Here is a 26,147-nt window from a genome sequence, read left to right as displayed (position 1 = left end):
TCCCTGCCAGGGTGGGCAGGCCCTGGCACAGGGTGCCCAGAGCAGCTGTGGCTGCCCCTGGATCCCTGGCAGTGCCCAAGGCCAGGCTGGACATTGGGGCCTGGAGCAGCCTGGGACAGTGGGAGGTGACCCTGCCATGGCAGGGGTGGGACTGGATGATCTGAAAGGTCCCTTCCAACCCAGGTAATTTCTATGATTCTATTTTTCCAAAAACTGAATCTCACTCCACCTACACTCAACCCCTGCTGTCACTGAGGAATATCACAGTCCTGCTCTTTGTAACTGGTTCCAGGATCCACTTCAAGCTACTCCTTTGGAGAAAAGCTGGGAGGAAAGGGGAGAGACTGGTTCAATTTCTGCCTCTCTCTGTGAAAGCCCATTTGAGAAGGGGCTGTTGACTGCTGCTGGGGCTGGTGGCAGCAGTGGACACCTCTGATAGTGCAGCACATCTCACCACGTGCCACGAGAGCTGGAACCTCAAACAGGAACTGGTTTCAGTAGATCTCATCTCCTCTGACTCTTCCTCCTCTTGAGCATCTTCTCCAGAGACCCCAAGGGGCAGACCAAGGCTCTTGATCAGCCTCAAGAGCCCACACCACCTGCTCAGCCACACCAGGGATCCACACTCACTGAGCAGAGTTTAAAAACACAGGATTGCCAAGCTTAAAAATAAGCTTTGCCTTTTTTTTTTTTTTTTTTTTATAAAATGTACAGTCAGATTTTAAGTGGATCTACAAGAAGACAGTCAGCTACCTTTAAGAAAAGTAAACCTTGCAATGCACTGCACACAGTTTTCTAACCAGCAAGAGCCAGTGAGTTGGGTCAGCTGCAGCAGCATTTCCTGAAGGAGCTTCAGTGGCTTTGTTTTTGTTTCCAGCACATGGGAAAAGACACTGAGAAGGCAGCAGAGGCTCAGATCCTCTCCCCTGCAGGCAGAGCTCAGCGGGAGGCCGGGGTGGGCACGGTGGGCAGGGGCAGCTCCATGGAGGGAGTCTCAGTCACCTCGGCCGGGCTGGGCTTGCGGAGCTCCAGTTTCTCGCTGAGTTGGTTGTAAAGCTCCTTCACGGCTTCCCCACTCTGCAGGAGGAGAATGAGGGATGGGGAAACAGCACAGTCACACTCTGTTCTAGCCAGAACACCCTGTGTCTCACCCTGTGTGTTTAACACAAACCAACACAGGAGGAGGAAGCCACGAGGTAATTAGGCCACAGCTTGGCACGCTTGGAAAGCAGAGCTCATGTTCCATTCAACAACATCTGGTAAGGCAGCTGCTTTCAGCTGCAATCAGTTTTCCCTTTCTCCTGCTTCGCTTCCTACCTGCTTGGTGGGTTCCAAAGCTTTCTGCAGAGACTCTAGTTTGGCTGGGGCCACTTTGTGATGCAGATGCAGCAGCAGCCTGAGGACATGTCTGTGCACGTTCTCCTTCCTGCAAGAGGCATTTGAGAGCAGAGTAACCAAGAGAAACAAACACCATCTTGAGAACAAGGAACCCACAGCAACAGCACCAGAACAATTCACCCCACCACAGACTTTGTTTTAATTTTCCAAAACCCCTGAGAACTGGAGCTTCTGTAAGGGGCCTATTTAGTGTGAGCACTAACACTGCCTTAAGCCTTCAAGGATTTAAGGAATTGTTCAACAGGAGTGGGTAAGTTGTACAACCACGAGGAGAGAGGGGGAGATTTTAAGCACAGAGTGTGTGGAGGAAGCAGCAGCACCTGCTGCTGTGCCCCAGCAGTAACTTCAGCCACTTTTAGGGCAGCTTTCTGGAGGCTGAACTTGCCTGCAGGCCACCAGCTAAAGGAGTGACTGGCCAGAGGTAACAACAGATTTTTTTGTGTTGCTGATACTGCAGAGCTGAAGTTAACTGTACAAAGCCAGAGCTACTGCAAAGCCTGAAGGATATTCTCCTTTGCAACTCTCTTAGGAATAATGAATTGCAGTTTAGATAATTCAGTCAAGACACAACCATTTTGCTGATAAAAACTTCATCCCAAAACATACACCTTTCCCTGAATGAAAACAGCATCAGGCTGATATTTCCATTGCCTGTGAAGAATCTGGTGAACTATTAAACTATTGCTCAAAGCAGTAAAAAACCTCTGTCAGGTATTCTGTAAACTCCCTCTATCCAGTGAGAAAAATGTGCTTTACCTGGAGCAGGCAGTGAGGAAGAAGCCATCAAAGAGACTGGTGCAGAACTCCTCGAGTGCAAACTCATCACTGAGCAGGGTGAGGTTACCAGTGAGTAAATGCAGGAAAATGTCACTGAAGGCCAAGTCACTGAATGTCTCAACTATAAAACACGGAAAGGAAAGAGACAGAGATTGACAAGGATGTGCCAAAACCTGTCCACACACAGCTCCTGTTCCTGCTGGAAACCACGCAGTGAGGTTTCATCATAGCATGGTTTGGGTTGGAAAGGACATTAAAACTCATCCAGTGTTTTAGGCAGGGACACCTCCCACTGTCCCAGGCTGCTCCAAGCCCTGTCCAGCCTGGCCTTGGACATTTCCAGGGATCCAGGGGCAGCCACAGCTGCTCTGGGCACCCTGTGCCAGGGCCTGCCCACCCTCCCAGGGAAGAATTTCTTCCCAGTACCTACTCTAAGCCTACTTTGAGTCATTTTTTTCTCATTTCCTTTGATAACAGGCAGCCCAGGCAGGTGGCTTTGATCTTTCAGGCATAAAAGATTAGGAGCAGATTGCTCCAGAGCTCTCCTGCAACTCATCCCAGAGGAGTCAATGAACAAGATAATACTGGGGAGAAAATTAAGGCTGTGTTCAGTCCTATTTTGTTACCATTTTTTTTTTTTCACCACACAAAGACAAATCACAGCAACTTCCTGGCACCTGCAATCACTGTGGGCAGCAGCAGAACTGGGGCACCTGCTCTGGTATCTTTCAGATCCATCCCAAAGAGTTCTCAGCTAATCTCATTGTTAATGGAGCCCTTGATGTAAGGAACCACCGTCCCTAAACTCTCACATCAGCAGAAAACTGCAGAACCCAAACACTCCTGCTGCAAAGACTCACAATTAAGTCACCAGAGGAGCCAAAGGCAAAACATTATGTCCCTGGCTCTGACATCCCTTTCACTCCAGGTTTAGTGGCCTCCTGGTTGTCCAGTACAAGGAGAACAGCCACAGAACAGAAGGTGAGAGAAAAGCCTACCTAGTGCTGGCAGGAGCCTCAGAAAAGCATTCTTGTTCCTCTGTTTGGTGATGTGAAGGATGTAATAGAGCCCAATCTCACAAGCTATTCTGTTCTCCTGAAGGAACCTGTTATGGCACAAACAAGGTTTATTCATCAATAAAGCTATTTTTCAAATTATTTTTTAAATACATTTAAAGTACTTTTGGGATAGTTATCAAGCAGGTACAGCAGTGTCCAACCTCAAACCCACTGACAAGCAGCTATTCATTGAGTGAGCAGATGGATCATCCCTATGTTCACTACCACACTCCAGGAAAACTGAACATGCAGCAGACAGCTGGATTTAACTGAACATTTATAATGTATTCATTATAAAAGTGCTGCTCAAAATGGAGTTTAGAAGAAGCTCAAATACTCAAAAATTATACAAAGTCCAACACTGTTTTAGTCTCCCAAAAGTGAAACACCAACACTGTGATAGAGGAGAGCACAACTACCAGGAGTCACTATCTCAGATTCTGACACACAGACAAGAATTGTGCTAAAAATCAGTGGAGGATCTGAACACAACAGAGCACACAGAGGTTTTAATTATCTTTCTGGTGTCCCTGGAGTGACAGAGAAAGAAGGTGGGTGTCGAAAATGCCAAATTTATGATTTCTAATAGTGCTCCTCAGCATGGGCAGGTGCACCCAAATATCACCCAAACCTCAGCATTCACTGCCTGGGAAGCTGAACACAAATATCAAATACTCTCACATTGAAAGAGAGAATGGTCATTACAGGAAATATTACTTTATGTAGATAAATTTTATTTGAGGGAGCACAAGAGAACCCTGAAAGTTCAGACTTGATGAATTAGCAGTGAACCTTACCCCAGGCAGTTTCCCCTGCCAAGCCAAAGCTCCCTGCTGCTTTGGGGCCAGGCACTTACTTGGTGAAAGCCTCGGGAATGGTGCTGGGGTAGGGGATTGGCCCCTTCTCCTCCGAGGGCAACTTCTGATCCACAGTGAAGGTGTGATCATCCACCACAAAGGACATCAGCAGGGGCAGGAACCTGGTGATCAGCTCGGCCTCCTTGGAGGGAGGGAAGAGAACAAAGCCATTATCAGTCACTTGATGCCACCTAATGGTCCTGGAGTGCTGTGACAAAATGTCTGTTTACAGACATCCAGTCCCAGTCAAAATTCCTGAATAATTCGTTTCCACCTGTTCCATTAAGTAATTAGGAAAACTCTACTTCATCTCACTACAGAAATACTCCTGCTCAAACCCTTTCTTTGGACAATTGTGCAGCATTTCTCCTGAGAGGCCCTTCCCAGCACTGCTGAGGCATGGGATGTGATCAGGATGACATCAAACTGCTGATATCAACAATTACAGATTCCCAGCATGGCCCAGGCTGATTTGTGGTAACACAGCCACAAATAAATCAGATTTTACAGACCGATTCAGAGACTCCCTTTGGAAAGAAACTGAGCATTTTCCCTTAGAGGTTCATGAGAGAGCACAAATCACAGCACTGCCTGCAGAATGACTGGTCACTCTCACTGTTGCAGTCCCAGTGTTAATGCACACCTCCCCTGGCATGAATTTAAACATCCTAGAAGCCAGGAGTGGATATATTTGAGACTTCAAATGTGCCCCTAGGTATTTATAAAATATTTACTGCTTCATAGTTCAGAACAGAAAGAGCAAATCCCTCCTGCTGTGCTCCTGAGGGTTGGCCCTCCTGCCCTCAGCTGAACTACACCAGGGATTCCTGTAATACTGGGAAAGGATTTCTAAATTTTCTCAAGGATTTCTAAATGGAAAGATTACAGTTCACTCTGGAACTACACTCAACTGGGAGGGAAAAAATATTTTCCTTATCAATGAAAAGCTTCTAAACTGCTAGCAGAATTTGAGATCAATCCTGGAAATCCTGCTTTCCTCACATACAGTGTGTTCTACAAACTCATCAGTTGTGTACAAGACTCCAGGAAAAATGAGAGTAATGAGCAATCAGTGGAGTATTTAACAGGCTGATTTTAGAACAGTCAGGCACCCATGGAAATAAAAAGGCAGGAAATGGAAGCTCACAGCATGTCTAGAACAGCTACCACTGTTTTCTCCTAAGAAAGCTCTGAAGAGACATTTGGAGAACAAATGTTTAATCAGGAATGCAATAAAATAATAAACAAGCCTAAATTTGATTAATTGTGTTAAATTCTTAACATCAAAAGAGCTCACCATTTTGGGTTCCTTGAAGACTTGGCTGTCAATCATGTCCCAGGCCCCCTGTCCCAAAGACAGCATCCTAAGGAGCAGCAGCAGATCCGGGCTTTCCTCGAATTTTAAGGGGAGAAGAAAAACAGCTATTTTAATTTTCACATGAGATATTTATTTGGGAGCAGTGGTTTATATTCAAAGCTGTTCTGGATTAGCAGCTTTGTCCAAGATTGCTAAAGGCATTCAGTTCAATTAATTGAAAACTGATCTTCAAATGGGCATCAAATAACTGCCACACCTCAGGGTTTGTGGGGGGCTGTAAATTTATAATGCACCAGGAAGTTTGCAGCCATCTGAGCATTTCTCTTTAAAATGTATCCAGCCCAATTAATGCACAAAAATATAATGTATGAGAGGACAAACCAAGTCATCTCAGCAGAAGAAAGGAGGAGAAAGGGTGTGTAAGAATGACAATAATGACAATAGATTTTTTTTTTTGTTTATATCATGTCCTGAAACTCAAACGACTTTCAGCCTTAAAGTGTCACAAGGAAGTTCCTCCATGCAACAATAATGTTTAACCATTCAGGGATAAACCCAGCAAGTGGCTCCCATTGTTCAAACACCTGCAGGGTGCCCTTCTTCAACACTTCTGCACTTCCTGCAGACTCCACTTGCAGGAGCTGTGTTTTACCTCAGCCACCAGACCAGAACTGGGCAAACAAACCCTGGGCAGGCAGGAGAAAGGTGCTGCTGTCAGACAAACTGATGGAGGGACAAAGCAGGGAGGGCACAGATTCTCCAGATCATTCTGTATTTGCACAGCTGCCAGGCAGAATGAGCCATGCAAAGAGTTCATGGTCAGCTTGGAGAGCTCCAAAATGCCAACGTCCCAACAGCTCCTGCAGAGCTCTGCAGCAGGTGCAGGAATTATGTTTCCCTTGTTCCAACTGCCACGTTTGGGAATTTGATGAGACTTGGACAGTGCCAAGACCACAGTTCAGGTGAGGTACACAAGCTGCAATGCTTACCCTGGGTAAGGTGTCCTGCCCAACCAGGTCCTGCAGGTGCCTTATGGTGCTCAAGGCCAAGGTGTTAATGGCAAAGGGATCACACAGGATCATGGATAAGTCCCTGAGAAGAAGTAAAAATCAAACATTTGTCATACATAACCAACAACCCCATTGTACATGTTCAAACCCAGCTGTCTGCACCTGATGAACCTTGGAAAGAAATAAATAACATTCATGGTGGATTTGATGTGAAAGAGCATAAAAAACAATTGCTGGAAGTCTTCTGCACTGAGATCAAGCACAAAATCTCCCACAGCCAGTTGAAGATCTGCTGGGTGACAGCCCACAGGGAGTGGAGTTCTTTGAGCTGGCAGGTTTTGACTTTCTCCAGAGTGCTGAGGACAGAAAGGTCTCAGAGGCTTTTGAAAAACATCAGGTAAAAGTGAATTCTCAAGTAGTTTAAAATAGCAGTGGACAAAATCTGAAAGTATCAGCTAAATGCAATACTGTGAGGGTATCTTCTAGAAACATTAAGTGTACCAGATCACAGCAGGGGTGTCATTTGAAGCTAATGAAGCACTTCAACTGACAAACACCACCAACCCATTTTCTCTGGGTTTAAAGCCAGACAAATCATTCATAATGAGTTATTCTGACTCCCTAAGAAAAGCTCCCGGATTTTGTTATGAGGCCACAGGGGAGACTGAAGGGTGGCAAATGAAGCAGTGCAAGCTCTGCCACCAGGACATGCCTGGCTGTGCCCCAGGGCACTGAGGGATGTTTAGATGTTACTGCACAGAGGGGCTGCTGCAGGTTTGCTGGCTTGAGGGAGGAATTAACACCTACAGCACCTGTCAGATGCTGTGAGTGCTACAAAGCCATTCTCAGTTTCCCAATAAACTGCCCAAGTGCCTTACCCCAACACTTGTTCCTGTCCTTTCTTCACCCCATCCAGGAACCCTTGCAGCTCCCGAGCTCTCTTGTTGTCCACGAACTTCTCCCGAATGCAGGCGTCCAGGCACCAGGTGAACTGCCACCAAAAGGAGGGACATTTATGAACTCATTGAACCAGCAATAAACTACATGATGTCAGAGAAAACAGGCTCAGAATGACCTCAAAATCTCTGCAATTGAGATGTTTCATTAATGCACCTAGGCATAGTATACCACACTGGTGATGAACACAGAGGTCAGGAAGGCAAACATCCCAAAAGGAGGTCAGGAATGCCCAGGCAAGTTAATCTGGGGTCACTTTCTCCACTCCCAGGGAAGGCATTCCCTAGGAATCAAGCAGCAGGCATTTATTAAATCCATCACTGCTCAGCACACACTGCTCTGTGCATTTACATAAGTAGGAGACTAAGAAAGAAGCAGCATCACTTAGAAATGAAATGTGGTTTATTTTGGCCACTGCAATAGCACTCCCACTCTCTAAATAAAGAAATATTGACAGTGGAGGTGTTCCTGCTTTAGAGCTGTATTACTGAACTATTTTTTTAGGCAGAATACATGTAAAACTTAGCAACTACTTCAGGGAAAAAGCCTTGTCCCAGGTCAGAGTGATGCTACCATGAACAAGGGGCCAGTGACAAGATCCTGCTGTGACATCACCACATCTGTCACTTCCCAGTATTTGAACAGTTTCATGTTTTCTTATAATTCAATATCCAAAGTATTTACTGCTACACACACAATTTACTGACAGATGGTGCATATCCACAACTAAGAGGGAAGCCTGGAGTAGGAACCCAGGCCCAGTTGATGGTTTTTATTATTTCTGCAGTATCTACATGGAATAGATGTCAGATTAGACATTGCTTTTAACACTGCCAAAGTACCCCAAATTTAAATGATTCATGGGTTATGAAATGACAGCAAACTGCTGGTTAACCAAGATGAAGTTGTCACATAAAGGTCCAAGGAATAAAAGGTGAATTTTAGGTTCAAGGTCTGAACTCTCTTTAGAGAAAGGACTCATCTTCTCTGGGCTTTTTCCAGAAAATTCTCCATAAACACCCCCATCTGTACCTTGTGACAGGGGTCAACAGTGCAGATCTCACTGATCTCCAGGTCATGCAGGGACATGAGCAGCTCTGCCCTCAGCGTGCAGTAATGGACGTTCCTGGTGCGCAGGAAGAGCGTCCTCAGGAACTGCAGCACCATGTCATAGAGCTTCACGTTCTTCCCGATCATCTGCGTCAGCTTCTGCACCACCTGAGCTCACAGGGGGAAAAATGTGGCCTCAAAAACAAGAGATGCTTTCATTCTACTCACACACAAATGTGAATTAATGGTGTTAGGTAGGTTGAAGCATCTGCAGGGATGTGAGGTCCTGAAAAGGAACTGTTTGCTCCAAGATTTCCCAAGAGCATTTGTTCAGGAGATGTTCATCAAATCTTCAACAGTTGTAACATGTTTTTGTCTCAACTCACAAGTTTTTTTCTTCCACCCTTCTGATTCTCCCCCCAACCCCTCAGGGGGAGTGACAAAGTGGATGTGCAGGGCTGAGTGTCCAGCTGGGGTTAAAGCACAACTCTGCAGTGCAAACCTGGAGTAAATTGCACCAGGGCACTTAGACCAAATGATTCTGAAAGCAAAACAGGCCTAAAACAATCCCTCATGTAACAGAGGTGCTGCCCTCTCTGCAATTAAAGCTTTATACTGCCTTATAGTTAATTTAATTCAAAGAGCAACTTTTCTGGATGCCAATTAACTACAATTTTCTACGTCTTTTTAATAAAAAAAAGCAAACTTCAATTGAGCTGAAAAGGTCCCAAGAAAGCAGATTTAACATATCAGCATCCTCAAACTGATGTGACAGAGAAAAAAATCTGTCCTTTCTATGTTTAAAGTGCATAAGCAGCTTAGAATATTCATCATTTATTACACAACAATTAAAATAATTCCTGCTGCTTTCATCAAAATGTATAGGAGAAAATGGCCTGGTGTTTCTTGCAAAGAATTTTTCCAGCTAAACAACTTCAGCAGCAAACGTGGGTAGGGGAAACAGCCCCTGTTATGTGATGGTTGACTGAAAGCTGATAAATTCCCCTCACCAGCACATTGTGAGGGTTTCCTTGTCCTCACCTCTCCTTGGCGCCTCGTTTTGGGAGATGGGCTGAAGAAGTTTTGCAAGAAGGAAATATCATTGCTGAAGAGAATGTTCTCCTTCTCCAGGATGTATTGCTTCAGCAGGGGGGACACCTCATCCCCAAAGAGAGCCTGGTTGTCCTGCCAGATCTGTCTCTTCACCTCCACAGCACAGGCCTTGTACAGGTCCTTATCAGCCATCACCAGCTTCAGCTTCTTCTCAGGGACCTGCAATCCACAGGGCAGTTACACAGTGAGCAGCACCTCACCTGTCTGTCCATCTAATGATTACAGGAGGCATCTAAATCATGGAATCACAGAATTTCCTGAGCTGGAAGGGACCCCAGGGATCACCCAGCCCAGCCCCTGTCCCTGCACAGACCCCCCAACAATCCCCCCCTGGGCACCCCTGGCAGTGCTGTCCAAAGGCTCCTGGAGCTCTGTGCCCATTCCCTGGGGAGCCTGGGCAGTGCCAGCACCTCTGGGGGAAGAGCCTTTCCCTGCTCTGCAGCCTGAGCCTGCCCTGGCCCAGCTCCAGCCGTGCCCTGGCTCCTGTCCCTGGCCCAGAGCAGAGATGGAGCTGCCCCTGGGGAGGAGCTGCAGCCCCCGGGGAGCTCTGCCCTCACTCTGCTCCAGCTGGACAATCCCAGTGCCCTCAGCTGCTCCTCATGGGCCCCTCCAGACCCTTCACCATCCTTTTAACATTTTCCAACAGCCTTAGATGTTTATCTTGTGCCCAAACAGCCCCAGGACTCCAGGTGAGGCTGAGCAGGACAATCCTCTCCATGCCCTGATCCCCACCTCAGGCAGTCTGGGCATTCATCCACCTGGAGTAGCAGTAAACCAGCCCTAAGAGACTTCTCCAACAACCAAATCACACCCCCTTAATTCTTCCAAAGAAGAAAATAGATCTACTTTAAATCTCCAGTGCTGAGATTTGAGGTGATGTTTCCAAACTCAGTAATTTACTGAAGTTCCAGCAATGTTTTGGATCCACTACCTTGAGTAAGGACACTCCTACAGATTTTTGTTTCACAGATCTGATTCTCCCTATTCTCCCTCCTGCCTACTTTTAATTGTACTCTTCAATTACCTCCCACTTGTCAGAGATTTGTGAATCAGCTGTGGAAAAATTCACCTATCAGCAAACTTAGATGGAAAATAGGGAAATAGTCTTATCTGATCATGAAAATGTAAAATGCTTTTTGAATTAGTCCACTGAGTTATCAGCAGATACAAAAATGTATTGAATATTCAGTCAGTCCCTGACACTGAACAACACACTTGGAGAAGGTGCAGAGGGAGCAGAGCTGCCAGAGGCACACCAGAGGTGTCACACCTCACACCAGTGACACAAAATGTCCCACCAGCCCAACCAGTGCCGTGGTCCCACCTTGGGCAAGTGCTTCATGACACACATGACCACGGGCTGTATGGAGGGCATCTTGACCAGGGAAAAGCTCTTCTCCAGGAGATCTTCCAGCTTCTTGTACCTGAATACATGGAAATACACGAGGCTTAGTACCATTAAGCACTACAGGAACAAAGTGGCCACCTCAAAGTCCCTGAGGAACCCAACTCTCCTTTACAGAAGTCACCCATCCACTGGTTTTTCACACAGAATTCACCCCCAAGGAACCAAGGAGAATGCTGACAAACCTCTCCTCGACCTTCCCCTCCAAAGCGATGGCAGAGACTCTCTCCAGCAGCTTCTCCCGCAGCTCATCGAACACGGACTGGTGGAACTCGAGGCGGGGGGTGCCGTGCAAGTCCAGGAAGGGCAGGGCATACTGCAGCGAGGGCAGCAGCACGCCGTTCTCCGTCTGCAACACAACCCGCGCCGGGGAATGACAACGGCGCTCGGGATAACAAACACAGCGAGGAAAAGCCTAGACAGGACTGGAGCCCGTGCCGTGCTCGCTGTCCCCACACAGCCCGGCCCCACACGGGGCGCCCAACGCACCTGGAACTGCTCGATGGCCTTCAGCGGCTCCGTGCAGTTGGTGAGGGTCTCCTTGAGGTCCTCGCCGTTGGCCACTCCCAGCTCCTGCAGCCCCGCGTACATCTCGGCCTGGCCGGGCCCGCGGGGCCGCCCCCGGTTCAGTCCCCGATCCTGATCCCGATCCTAATCCCGATTTTTATCCCAATCCCGTCCCGATCCCGGCCCCGGTCCCGCCTCAGCTCCCGCCCCGGCCCCGCGCGGTCCGCCCCAAACCCGCCCCCGCCGCTCGCGGGCCCCGCGCCGCAGCACGAAGGTTCCGCCGCACCAAAGTTCCGCAGGGCCTGTCCCCGGGCTCCCCGCGGCCCGAGGGGCTCCCTGCGGCTCGGCTGAGCGCCCGGGAGGGCTCAAGGAGCCTTTAGACAGCGCTGTCAGGCACACAGAATCGCAGAATCACGGAATGGTCCATGTTGGAAGGCTCCTCTGGTCACGGCCTCCTCTCCAAGCAGGGCCATCCCAGAGCACACGGTGCAGGATTGTGTCCAGACGGTTCTGGAGGATCTCCAGTGAGGGAGGCTCCACACCCTGTCTGGCCTGACTGTTCGGTGCTTGGTCACCCACACAGGAAAGAAATTCTTCCTCATGTTCAGGTGGAACTTCTGGGTATCAGTTTCTGCCTCTTGTCTGGGCTGGGCAGGCAGAGTCTGCTCCAGGCCCTGACACCAGGCTTTAGACACTCACACACATTGATGAGCTTCTCTCTCGGCTGTCTTCTCTCCAGGCTGAACACTCCCAGCTCCCTCAGCCTTTCCTCCAGAAAGAGAAATGTTCCAGAACCTTGACTGACTTAGTAGCTCTCCACAGGAGCTGCTCCAGGAGCTTCCCCATGGTGGGACATGGGATGTCCTGTGCAGGGCCAGGGACTGGGCTCTGTCCTTGTGGGTCACTGCCAGCTCAGGAGATTATGTGATTTCATGTTTCTGTGCAGCAAAACTCGGGGTTCCTGGGGGTGTCTGAGGCTGATCGTGGGCGGGAAGGGAAGGGAAAGAGAAGGGAAAGAGAAGGGAAAGAGAAGGGAAAGAGAAGGGAAAGAGAAGGGAAAGAGAAGGGAAAGAGAAGGGAAAGAGAAGGGAAAGAGAAGGGAAAGAGAAGGGAAAGAGAAGAGAAGAGAAGAGAAGAGAAGAGAAGAGAAGAGAAGAGAAGAGAAGAGAAGAGAAGAGAAGATTTCCCCATTGCTGGTTTGATCTCCAGATCCATGCCCAATCTGTGGACACAAGCAATCAGCCAATTGCCTCAGTGTGAGCAGACACAAATTTCTCTTCAGAATTTCCATTTTCAGGGATGAGGCTTTGTGGCACAGTCAGGAGAAAGCTGACGTGTGTTCCATAAATCCTGTGGTTATTTTCCACAGGGAGGCTGTCAGGAAAGGGGGGCTCATACCCTCAGAAACAAAATCCATCCAGCAACAAGCAACTTCCCCACTTCTAATTTGGAAGCTCCCACTGCCAGCCGTGGAATACCAAAGGGATGAGTTTTGCCTGCTATTCCTCTTATTCCACTGAGCTGAGTTAACCCCACATTTCTGTTTACCTCAGCCCCGCCGCCCTGGGGCAGTTTCGAGGTTGCAGCGGTGCCTTTGCAAAGCTCACACTGGGAAGGGCACGGAGCCCTCCTGCTATTTATGGACAGCAGTGATGGAAGGGAAAGAGGAGCTGCCTGAGCCGAGCCCACGCGTCCTTGTGGTCCCTGTGGCTTTGGGGCTGGGCCCGAGTCAGAGCCTGGCCCCGACCACGCCTTTCTGCTCTTTTTTAAAAGGTTGTTAAAGCAGCTGTGTGTCAGTTTGCTGCTCCACTGCTTCCTCTTTGGTGAAAAGGAGTCAGTTCTCCATGTCTTGGCGTGAGCTCCTTCCCCCCTGGCTGGTGATTGTGGCAGGACTGACGGGCATCGTGCTGCTCTGTGTGTCCACCAAGGATGTGCCCATGGCCCCTCTCAGGACCAAGGTAAGGGCTCTCTCAGGCAGCTAAACTGGGCTGGTTTGCTGCTTTTGACAATATTTTATTATTGAGGTACTTACAAACCGAGGAGGGAGCTGGAACTGTTAGGACAGGTTGGCATCTTTCTACATGCTGGAGGTTTTTGAACCAGAAACAAGCCAGAAATTGGTCAGGGAATAGAGGCTGGATGTGGTCCATGGATCAGTGGAGATGCTCAGGGCAGGCAGCCCATGTCAGGAGCTACCCCAGAGCAACAAGGAACCAGTGGTGTCAGTGTGGGGAAAGAGCTGGGTCCCTCTCAAAAGTCAATAGGAATGTGCCCCTGAGCTGCTGCTTCTGCCTTAAAAATAAATTGCCTTTCATGCCACCTTCTCTTTGGTCTTATTTTGATTTCAGTCAAAGAGCCAGCATGCTCCTCACAGCTGGGTCAGGTCTGGGGAGGGGGTTAATGCCCACCTGCTCTGTCTCTTGATGGGTGAGCTCAGTGGCAGGTCATGGTTTAACCCAACAGAAGGAAGTGATCCTGCATATTTAGAGATTGCACCCCTCCTCCACGTTCCTCTCAGAAACAAAACTGGATTAAAAACCCCCTTATTGCTTCGTTTCTGTCCTTTCCTGGTGTTGAGCTGGACACAAATGTGGTGATCCCTCCCCTTCTCCCTTGCGCTCCCAGCAGCAGCCTCTAATTTTCTGAAGGAGGGAAAAAAAAATAAAAAAAATCCATGTTTCTCCACCAATGCTATTCCTTTCTTCCTCTTCTGCAGCAGCCAACATGTCCCTGCTAGAAATTTGAGCTGTCACTGGTGGGAGGGTGCCAGCAGGCTCGGGCAGGGAGCTCCATCCTCCTTCCGCATTCTGCTCCAGCCCAGCCCCACCAGCCCCTGGCCTGGCTGCCAGGACAGGAGCAACTGGGAGCTCCAGGAGGGCAGCAGGCAGCCAGCCTCGCTCTGCAGCCAGCTCTGCCTGGTGCTGAAACCCTTCTGGTGGCTTTAACATCAACCTCACAGGAGGTTTCTCCTCCCACACACAGTCACAGCTCTGTGTGTGAGATGCAGCTTTGACCACGCGCTGCCATGGAGCTCATTGGGTTTCCTTCCTGTCTGTGTAGGAGATTTCCCAAACTGGGGTCATGTTATAAGGGGCAGAGGAGCCCTAGGCTAGCTCTGGAGATATTTTGGATGTGGGGACATCCAGAGCTGTGCTGCAGGGTGGCCTCCACTTGCTCACCCTCATAAACTGGGAGCAGCAAGGTTTGGTCAGCAGCAAACAAACTGCTGGGGACAGAGACATTGGGGACAGAGACAGAGAAATTGGCTTGGGCAATAGCAGAGCTGCCAGGGACAAGGTCATGTTCACTGCTCTTCCTGCCAAGACATCATCTCTGAGGAGCTGCTGTGTTGTACAGTGTCTGTGCTGGTTGCTGCAGCTCCCACAGCTCTGCACACATCAGGGCAAACCCGGCCTGTGTCACATCATCGCTGCAGTGGGACATCAAAGAGACACAGGAGTCTCAGGTTCCTCAGGACAAGTGAGCTGCAGCCCTCCAATTCCTGCACAAAAGCCTGAGCAAACCAATCAGCAGCACTTTGAGTCCCAGAATCAGTGGAGAACTCGTATAGTGCCATCTCCCACTGCTTTAGGACCTGTTTTTCCTGAGTTCCAGGTGGCTCAGCTCTCAGGGGAAGCCCTCTGCCTGGTTTCAGGAGCAGCTCCAGTGCATGCCATTGTAGGGCTGATGCATTTCTGGGCGTTTCTCCACTCCTGCTGTTCCTCATGTATATTCAGAAATACAGATGGTTCCCTGCAAATCCTCATCATCCTCTGGCTTCGCCTGCTCTTTGAATGTAACAAGCAAACTCAAACACTGCAGTACAGGCCCAGAGGTCACCCAGAATACCTGTATATGCTGGGTAATTCTACAATGTCAATAAGCATGCATTCAGAAGTGTTTTTCAGTAGAATTCTTGGGTTTTTTCCAGTATGGCATTGTTCTGGATGCCGGCCCATCCCGCACCATCCTGTTCATCTACCAGTGGACAACCAGCAAGGCAGACAAGACCGGGGTGATCACAGGATGCAGCTCCTGTCCTGTGCAAGGTAAGGTGCTCATTTCCTGCTCAATGGTCTGTGAGACTGGCATGGGATAGATGGAAAAACAGAGACCAGTGTCACAGATTCCTTGGCTCCTGCACCACTCAGCTGTGCATGGAAATAGTGAAGCACAGGTTGTTTATTTTCAGCATGGGTCTTCTCAACTGGGCAGATTTAGCCACTCACAGCTGGACATCAGGCAGCTGGCAGTAGCAGATGTCAGGATTTTGGGGCTGCTGCAGGCAGGGAAGCACACAGAGAGGATGGACCTTGTCCTGATGTCAATATGGACCAGTGATAGAGCCAAGGTTGCTGGAACTTCTCACCCAGGAGATGCAGTGAACAGCACTGGAGACAAATCTGGCTGCAGGGTGACTCCTGGAATCTTCTGCCTCCTCTTGACTGTGCCCTGGGCAGTAAGTGGGGGAGCTCCAGCGCAACACAGCTGCAAAGACTCCAATCCCTTATGTGGCGTTTGACAGCACAAGCATGAGTTCAGCTTGCCTTTAGGTGTCACATTTCAGAGAATTTGGGGGTTTTCCTTCACGAATTTGAATCAATTTGGCACCACCGATGCCAGCTGAGAGGGTTTCATGCATTAATGCATGGGGTTTTCCTTCCCTATCTCCTAATCTTGCTTTGATGTTAAAGCAGGATGCTGGGAAGGACTGAGCCCTCAGCTGTGGGAGGGCAGCTGCACAGCAAGCAGGGAACAGGGTTTGTGCCCTTGCAGGCTGTAAACAACACAAATCACACACAGAAGGGCTCCCTGAAACCTGCTCTGTGTCCCTGGTTCAGCAGCTGGGTTAAGCAGCAGCTCTGGGAGGCAGTTTGCTGTCAGCAGCAGCACAAGAGGCACAGGCAGCTCTGGTGTGAGTGGCCCTGTGTGCATGGCAGCAAAGCCACAGCCCTGCAGGGGAGCTGCAGCTCAGCCCTGCACGGGGCCCCAGAGAGCAAAGCATGTGCTGAGGGGATCAGGAGGATGTGGAAGGGAGGCTCTGCCTGGATAGTAGTTCAAAACCAACATTTAAGATCCCATTGACTTGCTGGAAAGATGAGTCAAGGCTGGCACACAGTTTCCCTCTGCAGAGCACTGCCTTCCTCTAGGGCAGGGGTGTCCAGCTTGCTGGCAGAGGCTTGTGGCTGGAGGAGAGAGGTGACACATCAGCCTCTGTGTGTCCTTCGCTTGTTTTTATAGCAACTACAGCCACATTTCTTCCTCTCTGGGCTGAGACAGCCTCAGCTGTTGCAGCAGTCATGTGGCTGGTATAGATGTCTCAGCTGCAGAGCTAAGGGAGTCAGTGTAATTTGGGATTTCTATGCACGTGTGTTTTAGTCCCAGTTCCATATTTGAGCAGGATGGATACCTGGAAGATCTCCTTCATCCCACCTGTGACTGGTTCTGTCTTAATGGTGTCCTAGGGTAGCAATCTCTGGGGTAACAGCTCTCACTGTTCTCCCATAACTCCCCTTAAAATTCCATTCTGTTCTGTGGTCCTCAGGTCCAGGAGTCTCCAGCTACTCAGACTCTCCTCAGAAAGCTGGGAAGAGCTTGGAGCCATGTCTGAACTGGGCCCAGAAGGAGATCCCAGCAGAGCAGCACAGCCAAACCCCCCTGTACTTGGGAGCCACCACCAGCATGAGGCAGCTGAAGTGAGTGAATATTGCAAACCCACACCCAGGGATGAGCACACATCACAGGATCACTGTGGACAGGCACCTCACCCTGTCTGCTCTGCAGTGTGAGCCAATCCTAGTCTGCTAGGCAGGTAAACCTTCCTTCCAAAAGGCCCTGAAGAGAGGAGCATGGCATGGCTGTGTCTCCATGAGTTGCCCCAGGCAGCCATGAAGATGACAGTCCTGCAACTGCTGCCAGGCTGGTAGTGTCTGTAGTGTCTCCTTCACAATTACACTTTCACAATTAGTGCTTGGGGAAACACCCATCAGTCTGGAAGCTCAAGTGTTTTCACTTTTTGTGACAGCCCACATGGGCTTGCAGGAGTGTTTCTTGTCAGCAAATTGGAAATGGTGGTGGGAAGGTTCACCTTATCACACACGCTTTTGTGGACCCTCTTCTCAGTCACCCCATTACTGGCACCTTTATCTCCTTTTAGACACTGGGGAAAAGTAAGGTCTGAAGGGGACCAGGACAGTGGGATAGGATTTCCTCAGTGAGGGAGGGTACTGAGGTCCTAAATTATTAAATGTTGGCACAATTGTACAAACCACCCCTCTGTTGTTCTTGCCTCCAGTGCCCTGTGAGGGGAGAGGGAAGCAGCAGCAGGAGTGGGATTGTCATTGTGTCTGTGGGCTGCTACCCAAAGCAGGGAGCACAGCAGGAGCCCTGCAGTGTGCCCCCACTGCAGCTGCTCCTGGCAGGATACTATAACATCAAATGTGTCTTTTTTTTCTTTTGTGTTTAGCCTCACCCATCCCAGCCTCTCTGACAGTCTCCTCACAGCTCTGACTGGCACCCTGAAATCATCCCCCTTCAACTTTCAAGGGGCACAAATCCTGTCCAGCCCAGAGGAAGGAGCATTCAATTGGGTTGCTGTTAACTATGTCCTGGAGAACTTTTTCAAGGTAAAGGATGATGCTCCCTGGGGCACACAGAGCTGGGCTGAGCAGCTCCTGTTAACAGACAGCCACTGGGAGAAGTGGTGGGATGGGTAAACGCCTGTACTTAATGTTTCAGCACAACTTCCACTGCCTTTCAGAGGAGGTAGATTAGATGCAGCACCAGCTGGTTGAAGTGAGGTGGTGAGGGTGGCCAGAGCAGCTGTGGCTGCCCCTGGAAGTGTCCAAGGCCAGGCTGGACAGGGCTGGACCAACCTGGGATAGTGAAAGGTGTCCCTGCCCACAGCAGGGGGTTGGGATGAGATGAACTTTAATATTCCTCCCAACCCAAACCATTCTGTGATTCCATGGTCATAACTAGGCTGAAGAACCAAACCTGTGCTCTGGCCTTCCATGAACACATCCATGCAGTTGCCCTAACAGAGATGAGGCTTTCTGGCCAGCACATCCAAGATGCTCACATAGGTGACCTCACCCCTGGCCATGGGGCATCACCAAAAACTCCACTGTCCTTTAGCTCAGTGCCTCTGTCAAACAGGAACTGCTGCTGTTTGTGGGGTGCTGTGGGATTGCCACTGGAATCCAGCTGTCCCATGGGGAGTCTTGTGGATGGTAGAGAAGCAGATTCTGTTGCTGCCAAAGCAAAAGCCTCTCTCAGTGAGACACCAGTGAGACCAGGGAGGCCTGCTCTGTATTTAGAAGGCACTTGCTAAACAAACAAACAAAAAAAGTAATTTCAGTTTTCTTGTTTCACCCATCACTTCTCAAACCAAAGGGTCTCAAAAAGAACTCAGAGGGCAAGAGAAAGGTGGGGTTAGACTGAGTTATTCCTCACCAGGGATGTGAAAAGCAGCTCTGACAACCAGCAGCAAACACACGGTGGTTAGGGAATTGTCAGACCTGTTGACAGCAATACAGCCTCCCCCAGCCAGGCACAGAGCGTTTTCCCCATGTAAACTCTCCTGCCTGTGCTGCCAACTTCAGCATTGCCAAAGTCACTTCTGCAGGACTGCAGGAGATGGTGCCACAGGGCTCTTCTGACAGAAGAATCACTTTAGCATTAAGGCAACACTTGAAACCTGTATCTGCCCTCTTGGAAAGCTCCCTGCCACTCCCCACCATCATCTCCACTGTCCCCTTCTCCTGCCTGCTGAGACCATTGCCTGGTGCAGCCACCCAGGCTGGGCTGCCCTGTTTGCCCCCACAGGCTGTGGGAAGGCTCTGTGCAGGTGGCAGTGCCTGTCCTATGGCTCCTCTGTTCCCTCTGAAGCCACTGGTGCATCATCCTTATGTCCTGTGGGCAAAAAAGAGTTGGGCTGAGAGTTGTCTCTCTGTGCACTAATGCTGGCACTTGGCTGTGACTGAGATGAAGCCTCAAGGATTGACCTCTCTTGTTCTTTTTGGGTCAGTATGACTGGCGAGGCCAGTTGGTCCCCTCCAGGAGGGGAATGGCAGGAGTCCTGTACATGGGAAGAACCTCAGCACAGCTCACTTCTGAGCTGCAAGAAGAGAAACAGGCCCCAAATGAGGGAGTGAGGCTGCAGCTCTACGGGCAGACACACAGGGTGCACACCCAGCAGTGCCCCTGCCATGGCACGGAGCAGCTCCGCAGCAGGCTGCTCTCTCTGCTCATCCAGGTGAGTGCTCAGGGGCACAGCATCACTAAATGACAGCTGCACCAGGTGTGCTAATGGGCAAAGTGTCAGTCACTCTAAGGTCAATCCCTCTTTACTAGAGGCTGTTTGCATATATTAGAAAAACAGATGCGTTTGTAAAACTTTCTCTCCCTCCAAGCAGACACACAGGCACCAATTCAAGGGTTTCCTACTTACAGGTTCTATTTGGCTCCTACTTAAAACACACAATTACTCTCCAGAGGTGTCAACATCACCTTCAGGGTGAGGAGAGGCAAGGCTTGCCTTGGTTCCTGGGAACTGCTCCTCCATCCTAGAATGGGAGCGCCCAGGACCCAACTGGGACCTTCCATCTGGGGTATTTCCTTTGCTGACTTTAAAAGTCATCTTTAAAAGAGCAATATTTCATTTTGAAAATATGCAGGTGGTTTGGTTCTTCCAAACTTTATTTCACTTAGGGAATGGGGTGGAGGAAAAGAGTGGTATAGGATGGTACAAACTCAAGAATCAGCTTAGTCCTCATCAAAACTGTGTTTTTTCAGGAATTAACTGCCCACTGTCCATTCACTTTCCTCCCTATAAACCCCACTTGCCCATATTTGAGTCCTGAATGTCACACATTGGCCTGAATGTCACACCAACTTCACCACAGTTATATTGGGAAATTGCTAGAGATAAGAAACACAGATTCTTGTGGGGTTGAACCCTCTGGAAGGCAGATCAGAACAGCCTTTTCCTTACACCAAGAAAGAGAACAGGATGCATGAAATGGTATTTGTGCTCTCAGCAGGTCCAGTCACTGCACTGACCCTGAGCTCAGCAGGAGCTGAGACCTGGCTGGGCCTCATGGCTGACTCAATGAAATAGGATTTGGCAAAGCTTTCACAGCCTCCCTGCTTGATCTCAGCATTGTGGTGCTTGGGGAAAGCTGTTCCTAACCATGTTACATTCTATAACCTTCCTTAGCCATGTTACATTCTGTCTTCCTCTGTGAAGCCCTGGGACACCAATGTCCTCTGTTGCTACCTCTGTCCTTTTTTTATTCTGCCTCCAGGATCAGAGAAGTGCTAAAACTGTGTCCAATCCCTGCTGGCCCCTCACCTACTCCCAGGAAGTGCAGTGGCAATCAGTGCATGGGCCTTGTGCTGCCAGTGATGACACAGGGGACATCCCTGGTCCCAAGGAGGTCTTCAACATCACGGGCTCCAGCAATCCCACAGCTTGTGTGAGCCTCGTGCAAAGCCTGCTCAATTCTTCCTCTTCCTGCAGCTTCTTCAAGCCTTCCCTCAGCAGTGGCCTCAAGCCCCTTCAGACCAGGTTTCTGGTGAGTTCTCATTTACAGTGGGATAAGCAACTGGTATGAGGAACCCATGAAATGGGACCAGTTTGACCATTAATAAATACAGTGGGAACATCCAGACCATGACACTCCTGCCCTCTCCCCCTCATTGCCACACAGCTGTTCAAACATGGACCACTGGCTGGACAGTGACTGTGGGGAGCTTTTTTCATCTGTCTCCTCAATGTCTGCTGCTGAGACCAACTCTGGGGCTCCATGGAGCCAGCAGGGATGGGACAGAACCTGGATTTAGTGGCCAAAGTCATTGGATTGTTAAGCCAGGAGTAGCTAAAGATCCCAGGACAAGCTGAGTGCATTTCCAGGGAGGCTAACTATGGAAATTTCCCCAGCTCCCTTCTCCTGAATTTCCCATGGACATGGTGCCAAAGAGCATTGGGATCATCTCCCAGTCCTCAGCACTGGTGAGGTTACTGCAAGAAGGACATTGAGGAGCTGGAGCATGTCCAGGGAAGGGAATGGAGCTGGGGAAGGACTGGAGCACCAGGAGAGGCTGAGGGAGCTGGAAAGGGGCTGAGCCTGGAGAAAAGGAGGCTCAGGGGGGACCTTGTGGCTCTGCACAAGTCCCTGCCAGGAGGGGACAGCCGGGGGGGTCGGGCTCTGCTCCCAGGGAACAGGGACAGGAGGAGAGGGAACGGCCTCAGGCTGGGCCAGGGGAGGTTTTGATGGGATATTAGGAAAAATTCCTTCACCAAAAGGATTGTCAAGCCCTGGCACAGGCTGCCCAGGGCAGTGGTGGAAATCACCATCCTTGGAGGGATTTAAAAGCACTTGGGGACATTGTTTAGTGGTGGGCTTGGCAGTGCTGGGTTAATGGTCGAACTTGATTTTAGACCTCTTCTGCAACCAATATGATTTTTTGATTCTATGACCAGTCTACTTATCCAGGGAGGGCCAGGAAGGCTGCTGGATGCACAGTGGGAACAGACACGTTTCCATCTCCACACAGCAACAGCTCTGCTCGTGTCCCTTGAGCCCTTCCATGGCACTGGCACCAACCCTGCACACCAAGGGCACCCTGGCAGTGCTCAGCCACTGCCCCTCACTTCCCCAGGGGTGATTTCTGGTGTGCAGAGCAAGGACACAGCACAGTCCCACCTGATGATTGTTTCTGCTGCTGTTGTAGGTGATTTCTGAGGCCATGGACTTCATGAGAGGAACTGTACCTTCTCCTGACTTGGGTCAGGCTGTCAAGAGGTTGTGTGGGATGTCTGTCAAAGAGGTAACTGTGGAATAACTTGGTGTGCAGGGAGAAGGGGAAGCAAGGAACAGTTTGTTGCAAAAGCCCTTAGAGCTCAGACTGACAGAGCTGTAACTTACTGGCTCTCTCAGGGAAAAATTTGAATTTGTCTGGATTTTGTGGGTTTTGGTTTTTTGTGGGGCTTTTCTGTGGGATTTTTTTTACTTTAAGGAAACAGGCCCCACTTATTTTCCATCCTCTCAAATCCCAGCTGCTGCTGGTAACACCTCGACCTAATTAAAAGCCAAAAATACCTTTTACAGTATTTTAAGGAGTAAACAGGAAGGTTGTCTACTCACTCCTGTACATCACCTTGGTCTTGCTGTTATCCTTCTTGTCCTTAAGTGCAAGGGACATGTGCACTCAGCTCCAGGGTTGTTCCCATTTCACCTGGGCCCACAGAGCCCAAGCCAGGGGGACTTTGTCAGTTCTTTCTCTGTGCTGGTGGTTATGAGGTCACTGTCATTTGCACCTACACTGATGGAGCACCCACAGTAACATTCAAATGGGACAGTTTCTCCAGGGTTTGTTAATAAGTCCATAAGCAATCCCCTAAAGCATCCTCTTCTGGAAGGAGGAGAAAGATCCCACTGTTCCAGTTGGGAGAAAGGCTGCAGCATCAGCTCAACCTAATTAGAGGGCAGGGAATCAATCCTACCAAGCAATTCACCAGCAAGGCAACCTGGCTGTCAGTCCTGCTGCTCTTGGATCTGGCTTAATAAGATGGGAAGAAAAGCATTAAGAGATGACACTGATTTCTACCCCACAGCCCAGTGAGTGCAGGAAATGTGGGTTCAGTCTGCACAGAACACAAACCTCTCCTCCAGTCCCAAAGTCAAGTCTTAGAACAGGAAAGGAGAAACTGTAGCAAACCTGAAATTCGCTACTGAGTATTTACCTCTTTTATTTTTCTCCCCCATATTTTATTTTTTCTGGAAATGGCACCAGCTGATGAGGGAGTCCCAAGCAAGCCTGGATACACTTGTTGATTACTGCACTGTGTCTGCCTTCATCTTCCATCTCAGCACAACAGGATACACACTTGACTTTGACCGGCCTGCCTGGACTGCATTCCAGAAGGTCAGTTCCTACAGCACAGTGTTCCCAGGAGGGCTGCTCCCAGGACAGCCAGCCTGTTCCCACACTGACAAGCCCTAACCAGCTGGGCTTCTCCAGCAGGATGGTTTTGCAAAATGGATTCACAGTTGTGATAAACAAGAAAACCAGTGTCAGAGAGCCAGGGATGACACATGGGTCAAAAACCTTCTCTGGATCAACACCATCTTCAGAAATCTGTGTTGGCAGGGAAGGAAGTACAGCTTGATCTCCACTTAACGCTAAGGACAAGCTGCTGATAACATTTCCCGAGCCAAAAGGTGCTTCCCTACCTTTTTGCAACCACCTTTATAGTCATGAGGGTTGACAAATACCTCATCATCATAGAATCCTAGACTGGTTTTGGATTGGAAGGGAACTTAAAGCTCTTCTCATTCCACCCCCTGCCATGGGCAGGGACACCTTCCTCTATCCCAGGCTGCTCCAAGCCCCATCCAGCCTGGCCTTGGACACTGCCAGGGATCCAGCCTGGAAAGACAAACAACCTAAACCATAGGTCTGAGGTTCAGCCAGGGCCAGAGAGACTTCTATCCACAATGCAGACTTAAGATCCACTAGAAAAATCCCTCAGTAGCAGAGAACAGCTCTCCCCTGCAGCACAGCTCAGGAGAGAGGGGCTACCCAGGCCAGAGCCCCCATGCCTGGTGGGCAGAGGTGTGGGTGGAAGTGCCATTAAGGCCAATTGGTGCACCCAGGGCACTGAGACTGCGAGAGCTCCTCATTTCAAGCCAAATCCTTGGCTCAGTCTCAGATAACACGTACAAAGCCTTGGGCTCATGCACAGAAACACAGCTGGGGTCCAGGCCATCTCCTTCTCTTCTGACCTCTCCTCTTTATTCCAACAGATGGGTGACAGATCATCTGGCTGGACTCTTGGGTACCTGCTGAGTCTGAGCAGCAGCATCCCCCAGGACAGCCCCAGCTTCCTCAAGGGGATTGAGCCAGGGGTCTGGTCTTTGCTCCTGGTCCTCTTTGTCGTGCTGCTCATGGGCTCCTTCATGCGCATCTCGTACCGAGTGATGGTCAGGGAGAGCAGCTCCAGCCACAGGAACAGCAGTGTGTTTGATGACTGACACTTCTCTGCCGCTCAAGACTCGTGTCAGAGCACAGCTAACAGGGTCCAGGCAGAAATCACAGAGGTGTAAGGCACTGGAGGATGCAAGTGATTTTCCTGCAGGGCTCCCAGCAACTTGCTGGTACTTGCACTACTGTACTGTGAGACAACGGATCCTGCTCCACAGGAAGTCTGTGATTCCTCCTGGATGGCAAGCTATTCATTCTCCAAACAAGAACAGCCTGCGTGGCTCTTCCTTGGGCTACAGCTGGGATTACTCATGTCAGACATGAAATGATGCCTCTGCAGGAAGGCAGGCTGGCCCTGAGCTATTGGGAAGTTAATATTGTATAATCCTGTCAAATCAGAAGAGGTGGTGTCTGAAAAAAGTGCTCTGTCCTCTTCTGTGGCCTCTTGAGAGATGATACCTGCAGTATTGCCATTAGTGAAGACTGGAAGGGCATTAAAATACAGTCAGAAGATAACAGCCAACTGCTTCCATGTTCTAGGGAAAATGCAGATATTTTCTGCCTGATCTGTCTGTGCTTCCATCTCAGTGATGATGGCCATGTCTCCCTTCCAATGAATGCTCCTGCTGACCAGGAATCCTTCAAAACCAACCCTTCTTAGTCTTGGCCTCTATAAAATGTGAAGAGGATCAAAGAAGAAACAAAGGTCACAGATGCACAACTGAGTTTTCATCTCTCAGCTGAGTCACGGCCACACAGGGTTAAAATTACCAATTTAAACTCTTTAGCAAGGACTGAAATTAACACAAATTTAATTTCATATTTGCTAAAGCTGAGCTCATGCTGGGCTGAGGTTCACCTGTTTGTTCATTTGCACTGACCTGCTTCTCCTGCTGACTCTGGAAGTGTCTCCTTTAGACCAGAGCAGACTCAGGAACAGAAGCTTTCCTTAATTGTCACTTTCATATTAGACCACGGCCAGAGTTACTTTATGATCTAATAATCAGGATTCTCCCGGGACCTGGCAGTCATTCCAGCTCCTCTGGTCTGCTCTGCACGTCTGAAGGATGAGGTGCTGTAGGAATTCTGTGTTACTGTGAAGAAAAGGGATCGATTCACACTGTCCTTTGATTTGACTAAGGCATTTAGAGCTCACTTCTCAGCTGCTTCAGAGACTTAAAACACACAGACTGTTAAGACCTCAGGGACTCGTGTCTCCAAGGCTTTAGAGATCACTTTAAACAGAAATGTAAATGCTCACGGATGCCATGATGTGCCTCGCAGGATTTTTAAAGCTACCATGGCACCTAAATCCTTTCAAATCTGATTATTCATCCCTTGTGCTCCCAACTGATAATATAGGGGACACACACCCCATAATATTAGGGTATTCATGCATTTTCAGGCCAATTAATGAAGGTTTAGAACCTGTCAGTCAAGTTTACAGGGGTGTGGAAACAGACTTAAACAAGCTTCATATTCATTTCTTTGAGTTGCACGTTAGATATTTTTAATTATATCATGTCATTAAAGATGTTTTAATAGACTGTCTGTGTTATTCTTGGCAAGAGATGAAAGCAGGGGGGTTATTGTGAACACAGAGTGTTTCAGTGAGCAGGATGGGGGTGCTGTTGCTGCCCCTACTCAAGAGCTATTTTGCTGTGTAGTTTTTGGGGTACACAATGAGAACCCCTGAAGGCACTTTCT

The 26,147-nt window shown here is 49.3% G+C and overlaps 2 protein-coding genes across 3 annotated transcripts; one reads left to right on the top strand and one right to left on the bottom strand.

Moving 5' to 3' along the window:
- Nucleotides 1-615: 615 nt before the first annotated feature.
- On the bottom strand, nt 616-11,666 carry NELFB (negative elongation factor complex member B). The gene is made up of 13 exons (XM_083876036.1): nt 11,433-11,666; nt 11,129-11,292; nt 10,863-10,962; nt 9,467-9,697; nt 8,408-8,593; nt 7,297-7,409; nt 6,398-6,500; nt 5,388-5,483; nt 4,090-4,232; nt 3,174-3,280; nt 2,155-2,296; nt 1,318-1,426; nt 616-1,077 (listed from the first exon to the last, which is right to left on the bottom strand). Exons 1-13 carry the CDS (start codon nt 11,532-11,534, stop codon nt 940-942), a joined length of 1,734 nt encoding a protein of 577 aa, XP_083732162.1. The 5' UTR covers nt 11,535-11,666; the 3' UTR covers nt 616-939.
- A 1,616-nt stretch (nt 11,667-13,282) lies between these two features.
- Nucleotides 13,283-25,881, top strand: LOC310917575 (ectonucleoside triphosphate diphosphohydrolase 2-like). 2 transcript variants are annotated; one of them, XM_083875963.1, is made up of 9 exons: nt 13,283-13,408; nt 15,382-15,499; nt 16,996-17,146; nt 17,917-18,076; nt 19,480-19,707; nt 20,759-21,028; nt 22,188-22,283; nt 23,250-23,381; nt 24,263-25,881. In XM_083875963.1, exons 1-9 carry the CDS (start codon nt 13,295-13,297, stop codon nt 24,488-24,490), a joined length of 1,497 nt encoding a protein of 498 aa, XP_083732089.1. In that variant the 5' UTR covers nt 13,283-13,294; the 3' UTR covers nt 24,491-25,881. The 2 variants fall into 2 exon arrangements, with proteins under 2 accessions (XP_083732089.1, XP_083732090.1); XM_083875964.1 differs by lacking the exons at nt 13,283-13,408; nt 15,382-15,499 and adding an exon at nt 16,802-16,892.
- Nucleotides 25,882-26,147: the final 266 nt, after the last annotated feature.

This window comes from Zosterops lateralis, assembly GCF_965231275.1.
Source record: "Zosterops lateralis genome assembly, chromosome: 20".
Classification (NCBI taxonomy): domain Eukaryota; kingdom Metazoa; phylum Chordata; class Aves; order Passeriformes; family Zosteropidae; genus Zosterops; species Zosterops lateralis.
Note: the sequence above shows the minus strand (reverse complement) of the source record. Positions and strands in the feature narration are given on the sequence as shown.

What these genes read in the sequence shown, in the direction of transcription:
- NELFB (XM_083876036.1), bottom strand. Translation starts at nt 11,534, where the DNA reads ATGTACGCGGGGCTGCAGGAGCTGGGAGTGGCCAACGGCGAGGACCTC. An exon ending in AGGCCATCGAGCAGTTCCAG is followed by an intron (nt 11,293 to 11,432) that starts GTGCGTTGGGCG and finishes GTTGTGTTGCAG; the next exon opens with ACGGAGAACGGCGTGCTGCT. An exon ending in TCTTCAAGGAACCCAAAATG is followed by an intron (nt 4,233 to 5,387) that starts GTGAGCTCTTTT and finishes CCTCCCTCCAAG; the next exon opens with GAGGCCGAGCTGATCACCAG.
- LOC310917575 (XM_083875963.1), top strand. Translation starts at nt 13,295, where the DNA reads ATGTCTTGGCGTGAGCTCCTTCCCCCCTGGCTGGTGATTGTGGCAGGA. An exon ending in TCCTGGAGAACTTTTTCAAG is followed by an intron (nt 18,077 to 19,479) that starts GTAAAGGATGAT and finishes TTTTTGGGTCAG; the next exon opens with TATGACTGGCGAGGCCAGTT. An exon ending in GTGGGATGTCTGTCAAAGAG is followed by an intron (nt 22,284 to 23,249) that starts GTAACTGTGGAA and finishes AAATGGCACCAG; the next exon opens with CTGATGAGGGAGTCCCAAGC.